Source organism: Solanum lycopersicum, chromosome 4, assembly GCF_036512215.1.
Source record: "Solanum lycopersicum chromosome 4, SLM_r2.1".
Taxonomy (NCBI): Eukaryota; Viridiplantae; Streptophyta; class Magnoliopsida; order Solanales; family Solanaceae; genus Solanum; species Solanum lycopersicum.
The window spans coordinates 34,143,927-34,163,405 of record NC_090803.1 but is presented as its reverse complement, the minus strand read 5'-3'; the positions used below and the strand labels follow the sequence as shown (position 1 = coordinate 34,163,405).

The 19,479-nt window shown below is 33.9% G+C and overlaps 2 protein-coding genes and 1 long non-coding RNA gene across 4 annotated transcripts; 1 reads left to right on the top strand and 2 right to left on the bottom strand.

Moving 5' to 3' along the window:
• Positions 1-304: 304 nt before the first annotated feature.
• Positions 305-967, bottom strand: LOC138348078 (uncharacterized). Its single transcript, XM_069296688.1, has 3 exons — positions 829-967; positions 682-767; positions 305-622 (listed from the first exon to the last, which is right to left on the bottom strand). Exons 1-3 carry the CDS (start codon positions 965-967, stop codon positions 305-307), a joined length of 543 nt encoding a protein of 180 aa, XP_069152789.1.
• Positions 968-1,465: 498 nt separating this feature from the next.
• LOC104647015 (uncharacterized) lies at positions 1,466-6,173 on the bottom strand. The gene is made up of 2 exons (XR_002027606.3): positions 5,907-6,173; positions 1,466-1,747 (listed from the first exon to the last, which is right to left on the bottom strand). It is a non-coding gene; the product is annotated as an uncharacterized lncRNA (long non-coding RNA).
• Positions 6,174-9,067: 2,894 nt separating this feature from the next.
• Positions 9,068-18,833, top strand: LOC101267598 (trihelix transcription factor ASR3). Of its 2 annotated transcripts, none has more exons than XM_004237521.5 (3): positions 9,068-10,004; positions 12,650-12,691; positions 18,119-18,833. In XM_004237521.5, the coding sequence occupies exons 1-3, from the start codon at positions 9,389-9,391 to the stop codon at positions 18,403-18,405; spliced, it is 945 nt and encodes a 314-aa protein (XP_004237569.2). In that variant the 5' UTR covers positions 9,068-9,388; the 3' UTR covers positions 18,406-18,833. The 2 variants fall into 2 exon arrangements, with proteins under 2 accessions (XP_004237569.2, XP_010319882.2); XM_010321580.4 differs by having other exon boundaries at positions 9,161-10,004; positions 18,122-18,833.
• Positions 18,834-19,479: the final 646 nt, after the last annotated feature.

The following is a 19,479-nucleotide window of genomic DNA, read 5'->3' as shown; positions in this document are numbered from 1 at the left end:
CCGGTTTAACACAACTATATCAAGAATTAGTTCCCATCATACACTCTCCTCCATGTAGTTTGCCACACTTCCTGCAAGGTGGTCTCACCTAAGGTGTATCTACTTCATTGTTTCTCTTAACTCTGGACTCGGAATTCATATCATGGCGACCCTTAGATGTACTTGACTCCCCTTGGTGGAAGAGTCCCTTCTTAAACCTGGGCTTATCCCTGATTTTAGTACTACTCTTTCTTGACAAATTCTCCTCAGCTTGCCTTGACCTGTTCCCTACCCTAGGGTGTTTCCTCTTTCTGCTTTCCTCCACTTACTTAACATGGACCATAAGCCTGGAAAGGTCCATGTTGTCATGCAGCATAGCCGCCCTACTCTTTTTCTCGATATCCTTAGCAATTCCTGCCAAGAATCTACTCATCTCGTCTCTGCTGTTAGACACAAGAGAAGTGGCATACCTGGATAATTTCACAAACTTCAGAGAATACTCTGTGACTGTCATCGATCCCTGTCTAAGGTTGATATACTCCTCAACCTTGGCCTCCCTCATCTCCCTAGGGAAACATATCTCCAGGAAAGATGTCTTAAATAACTCCCAAGTGATTGAAACTTCGCCCAACGCTCGGCTATCCTGCCACATCTTGCACCAAGTTTGTGCAACATCCTTCAGTTATAGGAAGCCAACTCTACTTTATCAGTATCTGTGGCCCCCATAGCCACCAAAATCTTATGAACCTCATCCACAAACTCCTGGGGATCCTCTGAAGTGTTAGACCCTATGAAAATAGGAGGATTCATCCTCGTGAAATCCCTCAATCTATCAGCCATACTGCAAACCGGTGGATTCTCTCTCTGGACATTTTCGCCGATTGACCTGGTCAGTCATGGCTTGATCTTGCATGGTGATGGTCTGTTCCATCTGGGCTAGATATGCCCTCACCTCAGCATCAGTCAACCCAGCAGGGTTAGCTGACATGGCTACTCCTTCAGCTGGAGCCTAGGCTGGAACTTGATTGTCTCTAGCAGCAGATACTTTGCTCCTCTGACCAATAGTTCTCCTAGTGTTCATTCTCTGTAAACAACAAGGATTTATTTTAGACACGCTCATAACATCATGAAATTCAAACATTAGGAAAGGCATGGTAAGATTAGAAGATGGAAAATTTTCCTATGCATCATGCAGTCTCTTATTCAGGATAGTGGTGCACTTCACTACCATGACTTATGAACTACTCAATGTGGTTTATGTGAACTTATTATCCTCAGAATTTAACCTAGCGCTTTAATACAAACTTTGTCAAGACCGAATGACCGAAATCTAGACCCCAGATGAGACCGGCGTCGTTGACCTCTTAGAGGTCGCAGACAAGCCTACATACGTCATTCTTACTTCATCTAGGTTAATTTTAGTGGAAAATTTGACCTTTTTGTCTTCTTACTTCATGTTAAACATATTCCAATTAACATTATAGGCTTTCACAAATCAACCATCTAATATAGTGATAATCAAATGAAAAAAATAGTTCATAATTGCGTTAAACGTACTTTTGCCAAAACGACACCAATACAAAGTACGAAATGAAAGTGGAAAGAAACACTAGTGGAACATGCTCCACTAGCTAAAGCCTACATCTAAGCTAGATAATAACGGTAGAATCCTCGAAAGCATGAGGGCCTAACAAGTTCGGATGAAAGCTCCACGTCCGAATAGTGGCAACGTCAACCTGTAAGCTCTAGCTTCCACCTGTGCATACACCTAAAAGTATATAGTAGTATGGGATTAGTACACACTTGTACTAAGTATGGGTATATGCAAGCACACACCAAGGACATGCCTGAGAAGGAATAGCTCTTTCCTAACAACATGATTTATGGAAAGTCAAGTCAGTGGACTTGTCAAATTTGGATTAGGAATGTGAATGGACCTGCCAAATTTGGATTTGGAAAGTCATGCAATGAGTGTAACATGCATCATTAAACTTATCATTTTGCAAACAACACATAACATATTTCACATATCATATCACGTAGTTCATATCGTTCTTTCATATGCCATGAGACCTTATGATCATGGACTTGACGTTAGGACTTCTCAAAATGAGGGCTCAACATATGGGACCTCAACTAGGGAGCCTTCTTTAGCAAAAATAGAGTCTGCTTCATTCATTTATACGTACTTCATCTCATTTCGTTCATAGGCTAGTGTGAACACCATTTATACCTAGGATATAGTTTAAGACTTTCATCGGGTTTGTTGTGCAATGATCAAGAATAACCTAGTTTCATTACTTGAGTCTAGCTCACCTGTTGATTATCCTATCCTTACACATTTGGTATCGTTCATTTCATTATGTGCATCATTTGAGGCTGACCTCATTCATTCTTTGGGAACTTTAACTTTAACCGACATAGATCATGTGAGCATTATGAAATTTAGTGTCATCAAACTCCACACCAAAAAGAGGTGGAATCACCGGCTAAAGTGACCTAAAATATGATTGCGTACATGGGAATTGAACCCCGCCAGATCCCCATATTGGCAATATAGGTTCGAAGACTAAGAGATATAATGAGACCCATACCCGGCATGCCTGACAGTCTTATCTCAGTAGAGTTACGTGAACCTCCGTCCTTCCCGAAAAAAGGCATCACCGCTCATAGCTAGTCTATTGGTGCTCAGTATAAAGTTCCATTACATTCAACTCATACGTCATGCAAAATGGCTTCTAGTATGAGGACATCATAGCTCAATAGATGATTTGTCATCTAAGCATTAGTATTAAGTGTGTTAATCTCAATACTTTCATTAGAATGTTCATAGAGACTGGTCTCTTCATTAACTTTACACTCTCATAGGTGAGTACGTTTTGGTAACATTTACTTAGGCTCATTTGAGATTGCTCTCATATTTTCCATTAGCCTCATATCATGTTGTCACCACATTTACTAACATTAGCACATTTGCTCTTCATAATTACTCACCCCTTTTTACGTAAATATTTATTTCATCATATGCCAATGCACTTGGCCATTTGTGTGTTTCACGCTCTTACTTAAACCTTCTAGGGTTTTATTGTTTCATTGTTCATTTCATCATTTCATTGTTCATTTCGCCATATGCCAATGCACTTGGCGATTTTGTGTATCTTATACTCATGCTTAACCCTTCTAGGGTTTCATCATTTCATTGCATACATCTTAGGTTCACTTATTTTTAGTCCTCATGACATTGGGACCCTAGATCGAGCCCCAACATCAACATTTCTTTTTAGTTACTTTTCTTTAGAAATTCTCTCCTTTGGCCGAGGGTTTGTGGGTTCTAACTCCCACAACCCCTTTTATTTCTTTATTTATTTCTCCTTGACTATCTCGCATTGACAATGAGGTTGTGGGATCAAATCCCCACAACCTCACTTTATCATTTTATTGTAATTCTCATTTACTGCCTAGAGGTCGTGAGTTCAATTCCCACGCCTCACATTTCTTTTATTTGCATTTTTAATTCTCCTTAAATCTTCCTAAGAGGTCGTGGGTTCGAATCCCACTCCTCACATTCCTAATATTTTCATTTTTCCTTTCTCCTTTACTGCTTGAGAGGTTGTGGGTTGGAATACCACTCCTCTCATTTCTTTTCTTTTTCATTTTTTACTTTCTCCTTTACTGTCTGAGAGGTTGTGGGTTCGAATATCACTCCTCTCATTTCTTTTCTTTTTATTTTTCATTTTCCAGCCAAGGTTATAGGTTCGAGTCCCACATGCCACATTCCCTTTTTCTCTCCTTTTTTCATTGATTTTCAACATGGTGAGGTCACGGGTTCAATCCTTAGTGATCTCACATATTTTAGTTCATTGTTTCATAGCATGAAATTCTCCTTAGTTTGGCCGAAACTCATTAACAAGCTGCTGGAAATTTTTGCAGCCTATTTTCTCACTTCATTCAAATTAAATGTTTAGACGTTTTAAGTAGTTTTGTAGTGAGTTCTTTAGGTGCATTTTCAAAATTTCATTCAATAAAGAATTGCACTCAAATCATAATATTTACATTACTTATTAACATATCGATTTATATAAGTTTGTGCACGTAACAACACAACCATAACTCCAATGACAACCTCCTTTAGCCTAGTGTGCGATTTAACGTTTGTTTCCTTTTGATTTTGTGTGAGTTCTTCAAGTGTGAAGAACTTGATTTATTTTTCTGCTTTTGTATTTTATTTTGATAGAGAATTTCGTATGAAATAACAAGGGAGATTGAGCGTGAGAGTTGAGAGATAGACGTGAGAGAGTAGGGGCTTTATTAGGCTTAGGAGTCTAGTTTAGGACTTAGTCAAATAAGGTTTACTTAATTATTAAAAATCTGATTTTTATTTTATTTTAAATCATCTAATGAATAATAATAATTAATTATATTAATTCAATAGCTTGAATAAAAATCACATTAATTCATTGTTTCCACCTAGGTTTGAACCCGGGTGAAGCAAGACTTCACTTCAAGAGCTCAATTTCGGTTCTCTCTCCCCAAATTTCCCCTTCACCTTATTAATTAAATAATTAATTATATATTTAGGATAATTACTTTATTACCCTTAGCCTAGAAAAATATCATTTTAGCCCTAGACCCTCCAAACCTAAGATTTTCTCTTTTTAGGTCCGGTAAAGACTCCTTTGAGTAAATCTTTGTATTCGAGAGCCTTACATGGTTGGACCCAACCTTTCCTAGCTCAACTAACTCCTCAGGTTAGTTGGATTGGATGTAGCAAGGGTTTGAGAGTCTGGTTCTACGGGCATCAATTCGTGTGAACCCTGATCTAATCATAGGCATTCTTGACACATTAAGTATCACTTAGTATTTCCATTTTTAGGTTTGTTACAACAAGAACAAAAGGCATGCCAACATGGACTAAGAGCAAACTATTGATTAAAAAGTAAGAGCACAACCTTGAAAACACAACTAACAACATTAGAGAATCCTAGCGATGTTTCTTTTACATGACATTCAGATCACTCACATAATATTACATCTGATTTTACATCTGAGATACATGCATTTTTCGTCAATAATTAAGTGATGGCATGGTGATTCTCTTGGATATTGCTTCAAAGCTACATGTAGTATTTTTTTTAAAAAAAATAATGTAGTACATTTATGGTGTGAAATAAATGTGTGTGCGCGTGCGCGCGTGCTTGTGTTTGGTGGATAGTAACATATAAAAACTCAATTTGTTGGGAGCGTGCATTGCACGGGTATCACCCAAGAATCTACTTTCCCACAAAGTCCTACCTTAATTAGTCCAAAGACTTTCAAGATTATAAATTCATGAAGAACATGTTCCACACAGAGTATGTTACCTTGAAAACTAACATAAATCAGGATATAAAGGTATGATACTACAGGTCAATAAACAAACAAAAAACCTATAAAACTATGAGAAATTAAACTCCTAATGACACCTAAAAATTAAAATGTCAAGTGAATTTCAGTGATAACATCAAGATAGGAAATCAATATTCTCTGGAATAAATTTAGGATGCTATTTGTACTACCATGTGATGTGTGCGTTCACCAAAAGAATACACTTATTTTATAAGTGCTCGGTAAGTAGCAAAACAATAAAAATGAACTCATGAAATAACTTTACTTTAAATAGTTATTTCATATTCCCGAATCTCTAGCAAATATCAAACTGAAGAAACATGAAACGATAAGAATTAAAGAAGCCATAAAAATGACTTGCAAACTACCAATATAAACTTTTACAAATCAAAGACTACCTTTAAGGTAGTATCGGTTCCTATAGTCTTAAAATATAAAAGATTCATAAAAAAATTAGAAAATTATGATGAGAAAGATGGGGAGCTCTATGAATAATACTGATGAAGAACTATATTAAAGTAAAGAGAAATTGAAAAGATTACCGCCACTGTTTAAGAGAGATTTGAAATGTGGGATTGCAAGTTTTTGATCAGTACGAGAAATGACTAACACTGATGAAGGATGAAATTGAAACAAAGAAAATTTGAAAAGATTACCGCCACTGTTAAAGAGGGATTTGAGATTTGGGGTTGCAAGCTTTTGATCAGTAAAAGGGATCTTGGAAATATGGACACAATTATCCCACGTGTTTAGAGTAGAGAATAGGTAAAATTAAAAGTTAAAGGGTTAATTCGACAAATTTCGTTGCACATTGTTAATCCTTTTAACTGCTATTTCTAAATAAGAGGAATATATATATAATTTTAAAAAAATATTTGTTATAAATATATGTTTATTAATAATTATATATTCAAGAAAAAACATGCATCTTAAATACCTAAGTACTTAAGTATCATTCACAAAAGACACATATTTTTCAAATATTAACTTTTAATTTTTGAAAGCTAACCTTTATTTTGTAAATTTTCATTCAACTGTGTATTTATATTAATGCAATCAAACAATATGCAAATATGTGATTGTAATTAATGTTATACTGTAAAATTACTTAATTGTTTAATTATATCAACTTCAACTCTTTCCGTTTTAAAAATAATTGTCTAATTTCACTTGGAACAAAATTTAAAAAAAGAAAGAAGATTTTTTTTATTTTGTGGTTCTAAATTAAAGTTATGTCAAATGTACCAAAATGTCCTTTAATCTTATGGCTTAAACATGCGAGAAGTTAGAACTAAAATTTTATATAAAAAAAAAAAGTCATTCTTTATAAAACAAATTAAAAAAAATAAGACCATCTTTTTAAAACAAAAAAGTATCATATAACTTTTTAAATAGACTATAAAAAAATGAAAATTGCAAAATTATGCATACACCAAAGGTACAATTTAAACTTAAATAAATCCAAATTCATCTTTGAAAAGGTTCCTTGGCCTAATTATTAAATAGGATAATTATGATAAAGACTGAGGAAAGAAAAAAAAAGGTAAAGATGACTCTACACATAGTGATGGAGCCACCCCTATTATTGAGAAATATAGCCCTTTTGTGGAGGGAGGGACAACCCACTCATTCCTAACTCCTACACCTTTTTTTTAATAATTAAATATTTATTCTAGTACTTGATTATGGATTAGGGAATTGAGAGGTGGAGGAAGAGAACAAAAGGAAAAGTGGAAAAACTTTTAACTCATATTTTGCTAAGACAAGGTGGATGCCCTTATCCATCTAATTTGACTTCTTTGTATTTTAAATCCATCCCATAATCATTATCACACTTTTCACTTTCTTTTGTCTAAAATATTTCTTTCTTTCGTCCAAAATATTACATATTCTAATATTAAAATATTAATTAAAATTTTCTATATTTTAAATTTAAGTAAAAAAGGAAAATGAGAAATCAAAGTCTCGAAGAAAGGACAATTATAAGGGCTAAAAATTCGATCGAATGTTATATCAAATTGTATTAGCTTATTATAATTAATAAATTATAAGTAAAAACTTACATTAATTAATAACACAATAAAAAATCTGCATTTGTTAATTTGATTTAACTACTAAGACACATGAGTATTTTATTATTTTACCATTTTGACTGTGTAAAAGATACCAAAATTAGGTATAAAAGTTGCAAAAGATTTATCTCAAATAATAATGCCATAAAATCCCTTTGATTGCATACTACACTAATAGTAATTTTTCTTTCTCTAATTACATAAAGAGGGAGTTAAAGGCTAAGTAGTAGGATGTTGATGTGCATGTTTCGTGAAGGTATTTTTGGAAAAAGCAATATACAAGTAAACAACAACAAATATTTAATATTTTGATTCCACTTTAATTCATTTTAGTGTAAAAGTTTAAAATTATTTAATTAACACCATTTAAATTTATTTATTTTTATTAGATATTCATTTTACATTTAATAAGAGAATTTACTATTACCGGAGTATAGCTAGAGTTAAAAAAATTAGAATAGTTTTATAAATTCTATTAAAAAATTAAATTTATGAACAAATATTGACCTCACTCATTTGGTAAAACGTATAAAAATAAGGAAAAATTGTTTAAAATAGCAAACTAATAACTTAAATTAAATAGAATAGCTAGGGTTTGATTTAATTATGCTCCATTGCAAACATTATCTAAAATTTGCCAGCGTCTCTCTCCCAGGAATCTCGCTCGCCATTCTCCATTCTCGCTCGCCTCTCTCGCTTTTATACAGAGAAGTGTATAATTTTGTTTCTGTTTTGTATAAAGCAAGAGAAAATTGTATATGCACATGCAAAAATGTATATCTTCGTGTTATACACTTAATTATACAATTTACAAACATTTTACTTCAAAAATTACAGAGAAAAAGGCCAACGAATTATACAATTGCGAATTATATAATTGTAGTGAAATACAATTTTCTCTAGCTTTATACAACAGAAGTGTATATATTGTGTTTCTGTTTTTGTATAAAGCGAGAAAAACATATATCTTTTTTCTATAAACTTATAATTATGCAATGTACATACATTTTAATTCGATTCAACTATATGCAAAGCAAATTATACAATTGCAGCGAAATAGGCCAGCGAATTATACAATTTAGGCTAGTGAATTATACAATTTAGGCCAGCGAATTATACACTTATATATGTATAGCGAATTATACAGTTTTGATGTTAGCTGTGGAGCGCAATTATGCAAAGTTTGCTATATTATGCAAATATGATTTTTTTTTGCTATATGTGAAAGTTGCCCTAAAAATAAAGTTAAATAGACTGTGTTAGTAATACTTGCATTTATTATATATATATTATTTGTTATGCATTGTTTGATTTAGTATATTAAAACAAATTGCGTTATATAAAAATATCATCCACAATTATGATATAAAATATGTAAAAAAAAAATTGAGGGATAATTATATGTTTCAGTTTAATCATGCTAATGTGCTAATGCATGAAGTCGAGAACTAATATATACATTATTTTTGCTAATATATATATATATATATATATATATATATATATTAAAAAGAATGAATAGTAATGAAAAGAAAAACGCCAATTTCCACGGAAAGGAAAGTGACCTGTTTGAATATTTAGTTGATGGTTTGGTCTTTGTTTAAAATAGTAGCCCTTAGAAATAGGCTTGTGGCCTTATTTGTTATTTACTTAATTTTTATTAATATTTGTGAGTGAAAGATGAAATGAGTATAAAGTAAGCAATCTTCTTTATTTTAGAAATTAGATAATTGTAAAAATTATCAGAGACTGATTAAGAAATATGTAAGCGGAGTGATGATTACTATTTAATACCCAAAACCAAAAGGGGCATGAAATATATTTATATTACCATTATTATTATTAAAAAAGAAAAGGGGAAAACACTCTGTTTCTCTTCCCCTCAACGGGCCGTCCTACTCAAAAACGGCGTTTGTCGTAATTCCGTTAACTGACGTGGTTCAAAAAGTAGTATGAAGCTTGAGCGATTGACCCTAATTCCGTCTACCGACTCCGACGGCCGTCTCAACGGCGCCGATGATTCTAACAAAGTTCCTAGGCTTCCTCGTTGGACTAGACAAGAAATTCTTGTACTGATACAGGGGAAAAAGGTTACTGAAAACCGGATCCGTCGAGGACGAACTGGCGTTGTTGAATTAGGTTCACCACAGGTTGAACCCAAGTGGGCTTCTGTTTCTTCCTACTGTAAAAGACATGGGGTTAACCGTGGACCAGTTCAATGCCGAAAGAGATGGAGTAATTTGGCTGGAGATTTTAAGAAGATTAAAGAGTGGGAGTCTCAGATAAAAGAAGAAACCGACTCCTTTTGGGTCATGAGGAATGATTTGAGAAGAGACAAAAAATTACCTGGATTTTTCGATAGAGAAGTCTATGATATTCTTGATCGTGGAAGTGGAGATGCCGATGCCCATGAAGAAGGAGGCTTGGTTTTGGCTTTGGGCTCACAAGTCCTGTTTGATAGTGGGAAAAGTGCTGCATCAGGGGATGATGCCTTGTTTTCTGATTTTGAGCCTGATGAAACTCCTCATAAACCAATCAATGACCCTCCTATTCCTACTCCAGTTTCAGGTTTTTTCTTTTTTTCTTTTACACATAGTTATAGTGTGTGATTAAATTAATATTGTATTAGTTGTAAATATATTTTCCATATGTGAAAACCACCCCACCCTGAACTCATGTCTTTATGTTTTGTACTTGTATTAGTTTCACACAAACAATTTTATACTGCATATTTACTTTGTTGAATTAGATTCTTCGGTGGAAATAAAATTATTTTTTATGAGATATCTTGTCTTTTAAAGATTTGTGCACATGGGTGGGTGCTCAAAAGTAATAGAATTGATATACCTCTAATGGTGTCTTCAAGTTTAAAGCATTTCTTCTTACAAAGATGAGTACATCTTTTTATTATTCTATTTTGAATAGCAATGGCCTGCCCAATATGAATGCTCTCTTCTGTTACAATCCATTTTCCCAAGTTTATTTTCAGCTTCTATTCTTTAGCATAGAGGTCTTGGTCATTCAGAGACACTTTTAGCAGTTTTTAAACATCCTCTTGTTTGCTTTAAGCTAAGCACTATAGAACACTCTAGTATTTCACGTACCTTTTCAGTGCACCTTTCATAAGTTTGAACTTCTTCCATTTTCTTTCCATATCAGTCATGATGTGTCGGAACTCAATATATCCTACCAAGTGATTCAGGAACTTGAATGGTTTAAGGACTTCTAGTCTGTACCTCCTCCATTGTGACACATAGCAAAGAATGGTCAGAAAAGTGAGGGTCCGTTAACATCTAGTTCTAGATAAAGGCATCCTTCCATACATGCATGATTGACCACTGCCCTGTCAAGTTACCATCTATATGTGAACTTGTCCATGCAAGAATCTCCCTGTAGGCCTAAGTTCATTTAGGCTAGTAATTCACCATGTCTTCAAAATCCCTGATCTCTGCATCCATGACTTGGGCGCTCGTATCCTTCCCTCTGAGAATAGAGTTGAAGTCCCCCATTATGAGCTGTGAGTTTTTGGACAATAGATTTCAGGTTTTCAATTGCAGACCGCAACTCCTTCCTGTCCTCAATTGTATGAAGTCCATATGTTCCAGTAAAACTAATAAAATAGTCTCTGCAATGATTTTAAATAGAGCATTTAAATGGGCTAATATCCAAGATACTAACCTGAACCACCCCAGTATTCCAGAGTTGCCAGATTCTACCTGTCATTGGCACCGCAATTTGAAAGCCACATCCATCCTGGCATTACCCTCATGGTTATTTCTTTTTGTTGAGTCACTCTATGTTCCACTACAGCAAGTCAGCAATGATATCAACATGCTCTTTTTTTATCACCCTAGGAAATTCCTTGTGCTTATGCAACTTATTAAACCCCCTAACTTATTATTTTTATCAACGCTGCGTAACTTAGGCAGAATTTAATACTGTATGTAGAGTAGTTATGAAGTGTGACTAAGTTTATAATACAACATTTTGCATCTCAAAATATTGTATTAGTTGTGACTATTTTTTTATATGTGAATCTGTACGACTCGGAACTCAGGTCCCAATATTTTGTGTTTTGTACTAGTACTAGTTTCACTACAAACAATTTTGTACTGCATATTTACTTTGTCATTGTTGGAATTAGAATCTTGGTGGAAATGAAATTATTTATCATTAGATGTCTTGTCTTTACACATTTGTGTACTTGGGTGCCCAAAACAATAGAATTGCACTACAATGGTGATATTGTATGCCTCTAATGGTTTTATATCAAGGTTATATTATTTCTTTTTCCGATGATGATATCTTTTTCTTGTTCTATTTTGAATCGCAATGGACTGCCCAATACTAGTTAAATTCAATTATAGCAATACAACAATATACCAAGTAAGATTTCGTAAGTGAGGTCTTGGTAGGGTGATGTGTATGCAACACCCCTGCCCTGTGAAGCTATTTATGACAGTCCTCGGTTAAACCAAGGCATATCCAAATCAGTAAGAAAAGGAAATACAGAAGTGAAAAACCATATAGAAAATAATAGTATCAACAACACATAGTACGATAAACGAAGAAGTAATAATAGGTAAAATATAAAATCAAGAATTGGGTAATAAGAGTGATAATAATAATACTAAAAAGAAAAACTTGACAGCACTCAATTTAATTCTCGGCCTTCATATTCCGCCATCTAGGGTTCTGTCCTCAATAAGCTGCAAGTATTTCATGTTTTTATCTAGTCTCCCCCTAATATAAGCTGCAAGTCCACCTTTAGCCTCCGAACATCTCCACAAAGCCCCCGTAGGAACTCTGTCATAAGCTTTTTTTTCTAGGTCAATGAACATATATGATAGTCTCTCTTCCTTTCCCTATACTGCTACATCATAGTAGAATGACCAGCATGAATCCAATTCAATTATATAGAAATAAAAATTTAAATTAGGTAATAATATTCATTTTCCTTCCCTCTAGAAAGTACTAAATTTTCTTCATTTTCCTCTACCTCTTCGCTGTGGTGGAATTCAAATTGTTTTGAACTTATTATTTAGGTTCTTTGTAAGTATTTTTTGTTTCTCTTCTTTTTTTCTCGCTTCGCTGTTAATACTTTTTGGAGGTGTGGCCAGCATAACCCTCAATGCTGAGGAATACAAGTTACCCATTTCAAAAAAAATAAAATTTTATTTGGTCTTCCTAATTATCTTGATTTTGGATTGCAGAGCAACAACATCAACCACTCTCTCAAGTTTCTCCTACACAAGGTACGTCTATATAATGTTAATTCTGCACACACCGAAAGGTTTCTTTCTTTTAGTTAATTCTATTTGTTTTCTTGTTTTGCCCTGCAAATGTGTGTATTTGGTTAATATTGGGTTATAACTGAGATATGCGGATAACAAAAACTGAAAGAAGTCAGATATATTCATCTGATTGCTTCAGTTGTGGTGCTACTATGATTTTTATGAAGTCACACTCTTGGCAAAAGTGAAATATTTGAAGGTTTGATATATAGAGTTATTCTAGGAGATTGGACAATATTTGGTTGAAGTTTGAAGGAAAAAGGGAGACTTTGAATTTTTCCTCAAATTTTCCCAATATTTTATGTGGACAAAAGGCTGGTCATCATTCTATAGACAATTTGAGTAGTAACTTACTACTGCTAGTCCATAAAAATAGCAAGGAGTTTTATTTGCATTTAGCTTTAAGCTATACTCCAACAACCTAATATACATACATATATAGCAAATTCTGTATTTTGTCATTGGTTGCACCATACACAGGAGGCCAAGAAAGCTCTACTTAAACTTGGCTTACTCTGCTGGCTTCCTAGTCATCCGTCATGGTTTTGTACGACTAGGGATGGCAATGTGGTGGGGGGCGGGGCAGAGAGAGCTTAACCTGCAAATTTTTAAGCTTCCATGCTCCGCCTTTCATAACAACTTTTTTCTTTTTCAACCCGATCTCGCCCCACATAATTTATTAAATATTTTTTTTCAAGTTAAGTTTGATACTAAAAGTAAAGTTCAAAAAATAAATTCATTTTTTCATTAAATCGTATTTATTCAATAGATAATGACTTAATTTTTCTTCTTTGAAGTCAATTGGAAACACGTAAGAAATTATTATTTCTTATTGAACCATTTTCATCTACGATCTTGAATATTTATGTAGCTTTGAAGAAATTATCTTAATAAATAATGATCTATCACTCTTACAGCATGAAAAAAATTAAAATTAAGTTTGAACCCACATAAAATTACATATACCTACAACCCGCTCCGTCCCGCAACAATTTTTAAAAAACTCACTTCAACCTGCCCTGCCCTACATAGCCCCACCCCGCCATGCATCCGCTCCGCGCCGTTGCCATCCTTATGTATGCCATCTTAAATTAGATATTCTGTTTCTTATAGTATCCAAAACAATCTGTTCAATACCCCACATAACTGGCATTTATTGTTTTCAATAGTTTACAATGGTCAGCCTTGGCAACGTGTACCGTTATTCATAATTAGAGTGCTTCATATTCTGGCAACTGAATGCTCATGATCTCACAAGTTCAGGATAAACAAATAAGTCGGTGCCCTTGTAAAGATCAGTTGGTAATCACAATAATCTGATAACAGGAAAAGTTTCCTTGGCTTTAGACTCGAAGTCATCCCTATCTCTTCTTTCACATGGAGCATTAATAATTCTTCACTTTTGAAATATTCGTGTCTGTAGGTCCCTTCTTAACCTCTGTCTGTGCACATGGATTCACGTCCCATAGAAACAATTTGAAAAGATAAGTATAATGGAACTCACAATATTGTGACAAACTAGATTTCTTCTTGAACTTATTCTTGTAGTTGCAGACCAAAAGCTTAGGAGTTACGTTCTAGAACAAAATACACACTAGAAAGCTTAAATAAACTCTTGTTCTCTTAGTAAGACTCATCATTTGATCTTTGATTTGCACTTTTATAAATTTATTTTGCTTCGCAATCACTCTATAGTGAGAAATTCCAAATAGCATAATGTTACGTAACCTTTAAATAGTTAGAATTGCTTACAACTTGTACAGATTCCACAGCCCCCCCCCCCCCCCCCCCCCCACACACACACACAAACACAGGTATTCACTTTAACATTTTGAATAAACTAGTACAAATATTTGACGTTAAAGTTGAAACCTCTAGTGATAATCTTCTAAGCATACATTAGGGGCAAATTAATGCATGGATGTACTCAATCTCACAACCCTTTGATGATAGTTAACAACTTGTGGTTGTTTTGTTGTCCATAGTGAAACACACCCTAGAACTCATAAACTGATTTCTTATGAAACTGAAAACTTAGTCTCTCTATATCCACAGGTATACAACAACAAAAGTGTAGTCCCCTTTAAAAGTTTTACAACTTACTGAATAGAACTGTTGCCTGTAAAACAATCTAGCACATCGAAGATATCTTCTGTTCTAGTTAATATATTTTGTTTACACCAAAAATAGAAAAGAGCTAAACAGTTCATCTTGATCTTTTTGTAAGCTATTTTGCCCATTTTCAAAACTCCTGTTGTTTCTCTCTTTCCAGATTGTCCACCAAATACATGCTTGGACAAGTTTCCATCTTTTCTCCTTATTAGAAGCATTGCCATCTCTATTCCAGTTGCTCAGAACTCCTTTAATGCTCCCTGGTTTCACCCATCTTATCCCTTTAGACAATGAATATTCTCCATAATTGTTCTGTCCATGTCCAATGCAATAAATATGATTAATTGTCTCAGCATTTTCTCCACATAAAGTACATCTAGAAGCCAACTAATAGCCTTTGTTCTTTAGATTTTCATGTGTCAAAACTGCTTCTTTTGTCAATAACCATATAAAGCAGTTTATTTTGTAGGGTACTTTTGTTTTCCAGATCATCTTCCATGGACATTTTGTCTCCTGTCCAACATTCTTGTTGAGTTCCTTATGAATTGAATTTATTATAAACTAGTAAAATTATCTGCTTTGCGCGGGATTAAATATCATAGAATTTATAAAATAATACTTAAACCTACCAGTCATTAAAATTAAAACACTATATTATCTTACATACAAGATTACGTGGTACCAAACATTAATAATGTAAAGAAACTGAAATTTGTTACTTCTTGTCATTAAACCTTAATAACATATGCATAAATTAATGACCGTAAAAATACATACCAAAATTTGTAACATAGGGATGGTGTCAGTAAGCACTTCAACAGGTTCCAAGTACACAAATATTTAATTGTGAAGAAGGAGAGGTTCATAATTTTCATTGTTTTATAATAACAGGAAATCCCTATATTTATAACAACAAAGGATAGTCTGAACAAATGTTATTGTGCCTTGTTGGAAATGTTACAACTCTTTGAAAAAGTTTCAACCCTTCGGAAAGGTCACAATCTTTCATTAAAATCACAACTTTTCATAAAAGTTGCAACTTTCTATTAAAGTTGCAACTCTTCATAAATGTCACAACTCTTCATTTAAGTCGCAACTCTTCATAAAAGCCACAACTTTTCATAAAAGTCACAAACTCTTCATTAAAGACAACTTTTCATAAAAGGGAAAGGATAGTTTTGGAAATAAATAAATTTAAAAGGAAATTTTTGTTTGTGGTGGTGCCACGTAGGCGGTCCTAAGGTTTTCTTATATATATATATATATGATATATGATATATGATATGACATGATTGAATGTACTGAGAAATGACCTTTGGTATCATTCTTCCGAACCAATAGGTCCTTTTCAGTGAGGTTGCTAAAAGAGTCTACTGAATCTTGAAATTTTGCCACTGTCTCTCCCAATCATGAATGTTCCTCCTTGTGAACAAATTTCATCCTTGTCCAGTCCTCATTGTAGCCACGGTGACCTGTTGATATTGGCATGAATGAACAATTCAGGATGCAACTGTTTTATAGGGACACACCCATTCCCCACTTATACTCTCCGAAGGTTGTCTTTGAACCATCTCCCACTTCTACCTTGGTTCTGTAATATAGCAACGGCCATAGATTTCTGATTGCGGTCCATACAGTGCCTTTATATGGAGTACTTATCATTTTAGTCATCCACTTATCTTCCATGCCATATTTTGTTATGATGACCTCTTTCTGGAGCATGTTATCTTCATTTGCAAACTTCCACCACCACTTCATCGTTAGACTTTGGTTTTGTTTCTCAGGTTTCTTAAAAATGTTCTCGTCTTCCATCTTCTGACTTCTCTCCCCTGTGTTTTTAAAGCTTCAATAAAGAGTGATACCAACCATTTTAGAGTTTTCTGACTGACTCCTACTCTTCTCATTCTATTCCTGCTGCGCTCGATCCACTACCATGTTTCTGCTCCTAAATGGCATTTAGTGATCTTGTATGATTTGAAGCCAGCATTGTAGTAAATGGTGTTTTCCCCTAGTGCATTAAATCTGGCCATCTCCCGTAAAAGGACCCCCCCAAAAGGAGAAATCCAAAGCTGACTTAGGCAGGCTAAGAAAAAGTTTTCCTCAATCTTACTGCCTGAGCGCATTCAGAAAGGATTTCCTTCTGGTTGTGATTTTAAAACCTAAATTTTACGCCTATGTTTGGGACATGGTGACTTCATAAAACCACCAGCTACAAGGGCCAAATATGTTCCTCCTATTTATTTCCTTTTTCTTCTTCGTCATATTTTTCTTTGGTTCTTTGATTCTGCTCCAGATACATGTGGAAAGCTCAGAAGAATATGGTTCGCAGATCAATTAGTTATGGTAAACAGAGAGAAAGCTAAAGAACCAACAAAATCGTGGATATGTATACTGAAGTGAAACACAGCAAAAATATTCAAGAAGTACAAAATAAATATCATGACACTTGATGCAGCTAGAAGTAGAAGTTTTAGAAGGAATTTAGTTTGTATCAGATGATATACAAAAGGAGACTAGTAAACAGACGACGTTTACAAGATCAATACGTTTAATATCAAATGAATAGTATGAAAGAGACTAAATGTGCACCAATGTTTCAACCATAATGGACTACTAGTGCTCCATGTGAAAGAAAGGGGATGACTTTGAGTCTAAAGTCAAATATAAGGGATTATTTTGTTATTGTTTTTTTCTCTTTTAACACATTGCCTGGTTATTTGACGTCGTGATAGTCATTTTCAAGAACTTTGACTTACATCTCTAAAAAGTAAAAACCTCAGATTGCTATTGAGCTCCTTTACTGTTTATACCTTATTAAGATGGTCGTCGGTTTTCTCATGTCTGCTTGAAGTTTCACTGAAATTGTTGTTTTCATGATACACATATGAAACAAATTAGTTTTGGTAAAATTTAAAATTGTCTATATTGCTTCTTCTCTGTGCCAAAGGTCACTCCTCTATCAACTATTGCATTTTCTACGGCGAAGTTGGTCTAGTTTATGTTTCAGACTGTCACTAAAGCCAAACAAAACGGAAATGCAACTTTTGAAATGAATCAACTATCATTAAATAAATCTGTAGGTATGTGGTAGTATGTCAAATGTCATTCTAACTTTTCCTACACTGGTAATTCACACCCTTGTTGAACTTTTGCGTTTCTGGTAAAAATGTCCGTAGATGTCTCAACATCCTGGGAAAAAGATAAAAAAGAGAGGAGCAATAGTTGGTTGCAAGACTATTGGGATGCCCTTTCTGAATTAGAATTAATATTTTTCAGCAGGTACAAGCCAACCTACCACCCGAGAACCTGATATAGGAAGTGGTCATGAAGGAAGGAAAAGAAAGAAAAGCGAGTCAGATGCAGATGATGAAGAAGCAAGGAGTGTGCAACATCATTTAGTGAGAGCATTGGAGAGGAATGGGAAACTGGTGAGCTCCCAACTTGAAGCTCAGAATATGCAGTTTGAACAGGATAGGGAGCAAAGGAAGGACCATGTTGATAACTTAGTAGCAGTACTTACGAAGCTTGCAGATGCTTTGGGAAGAATTGCAGATAAGTTATAGGGCTGTTGAGTTAATTACAATGCATATCATGTTGTCTTCATACACAAGGCTGAAGTTCAGTTTTGGTTTGTTAATTAGTAGTTGGAGATGACATGTTCTTCTCAGGTTTTGAAGGGTTAGTGTTGGCACAAGAGGTGTACAGAAGAAATAGTAATAAATACAGAATTTGGAGAGGCCGGTGTCTTTGTTAATTCCTGTTTATATACACAAATATCTCTTGTTTTGTCACAATTGTCAGGCAGGTAGGAAGAATCCTTTTGTTTATGAGCGACCTTAATTCTTATCTCACTACTTGGGGATTGCTTGCTCGGTTTGGGGGCAAATTGTATACAAATCATAATATCTCGATTCTAGTTGTCATTGTATTACTATTATATCAGAATTCCCTTTAATCGATGGCATCTAATTTTTAAAGGTTTGCTTTTAAATTGATTAGTCTTATTTCAATAAAATATCTTTGGCCTCTTTACTTTATGCTATTCAATTTTAGTATTTAGTCTTATTTTGATAAAACACTATTATATGAGTAGCAATAATTATTTATCCCAAATAATGAATAGTTCTAAGAGGTTTTTTTTTTTTTTTTTAAAAAAAGATAATAATTAAATTATGACTACACGAATAAATGAACCTTTGTACAATGTTAAGTTGAGCATCATAATGTCTTATATATAATATAAAAATATGTCTTCTGACTTTGAATGTGTACAAGTAGACATTTAAATTTGTATAAAATTAAATAATAACATTTAAATTTGTATAAAAATAAACAATAAACACACACGACCTATATGACATTCTACATAGCAATTTGCGACCTACATGATGTCCTATGTGTATTACGTCACATATGTCCAATGTGTCAATTTGTTCAATTTTACACATGTTTAAGTGTCTATTTGTGCACACTCAAAATTAGAGGGTATAAATGTGAAACAAGACCAAGTTAAAGGGCATAGTTATGCACTCTCTCTCTCTCTCTCTCTCTCTCTATATATATATATATATATATATATATATATATATATAATTACGAAAATGCGCTTACCTATTAATTTATTTTTTGAAAATTAT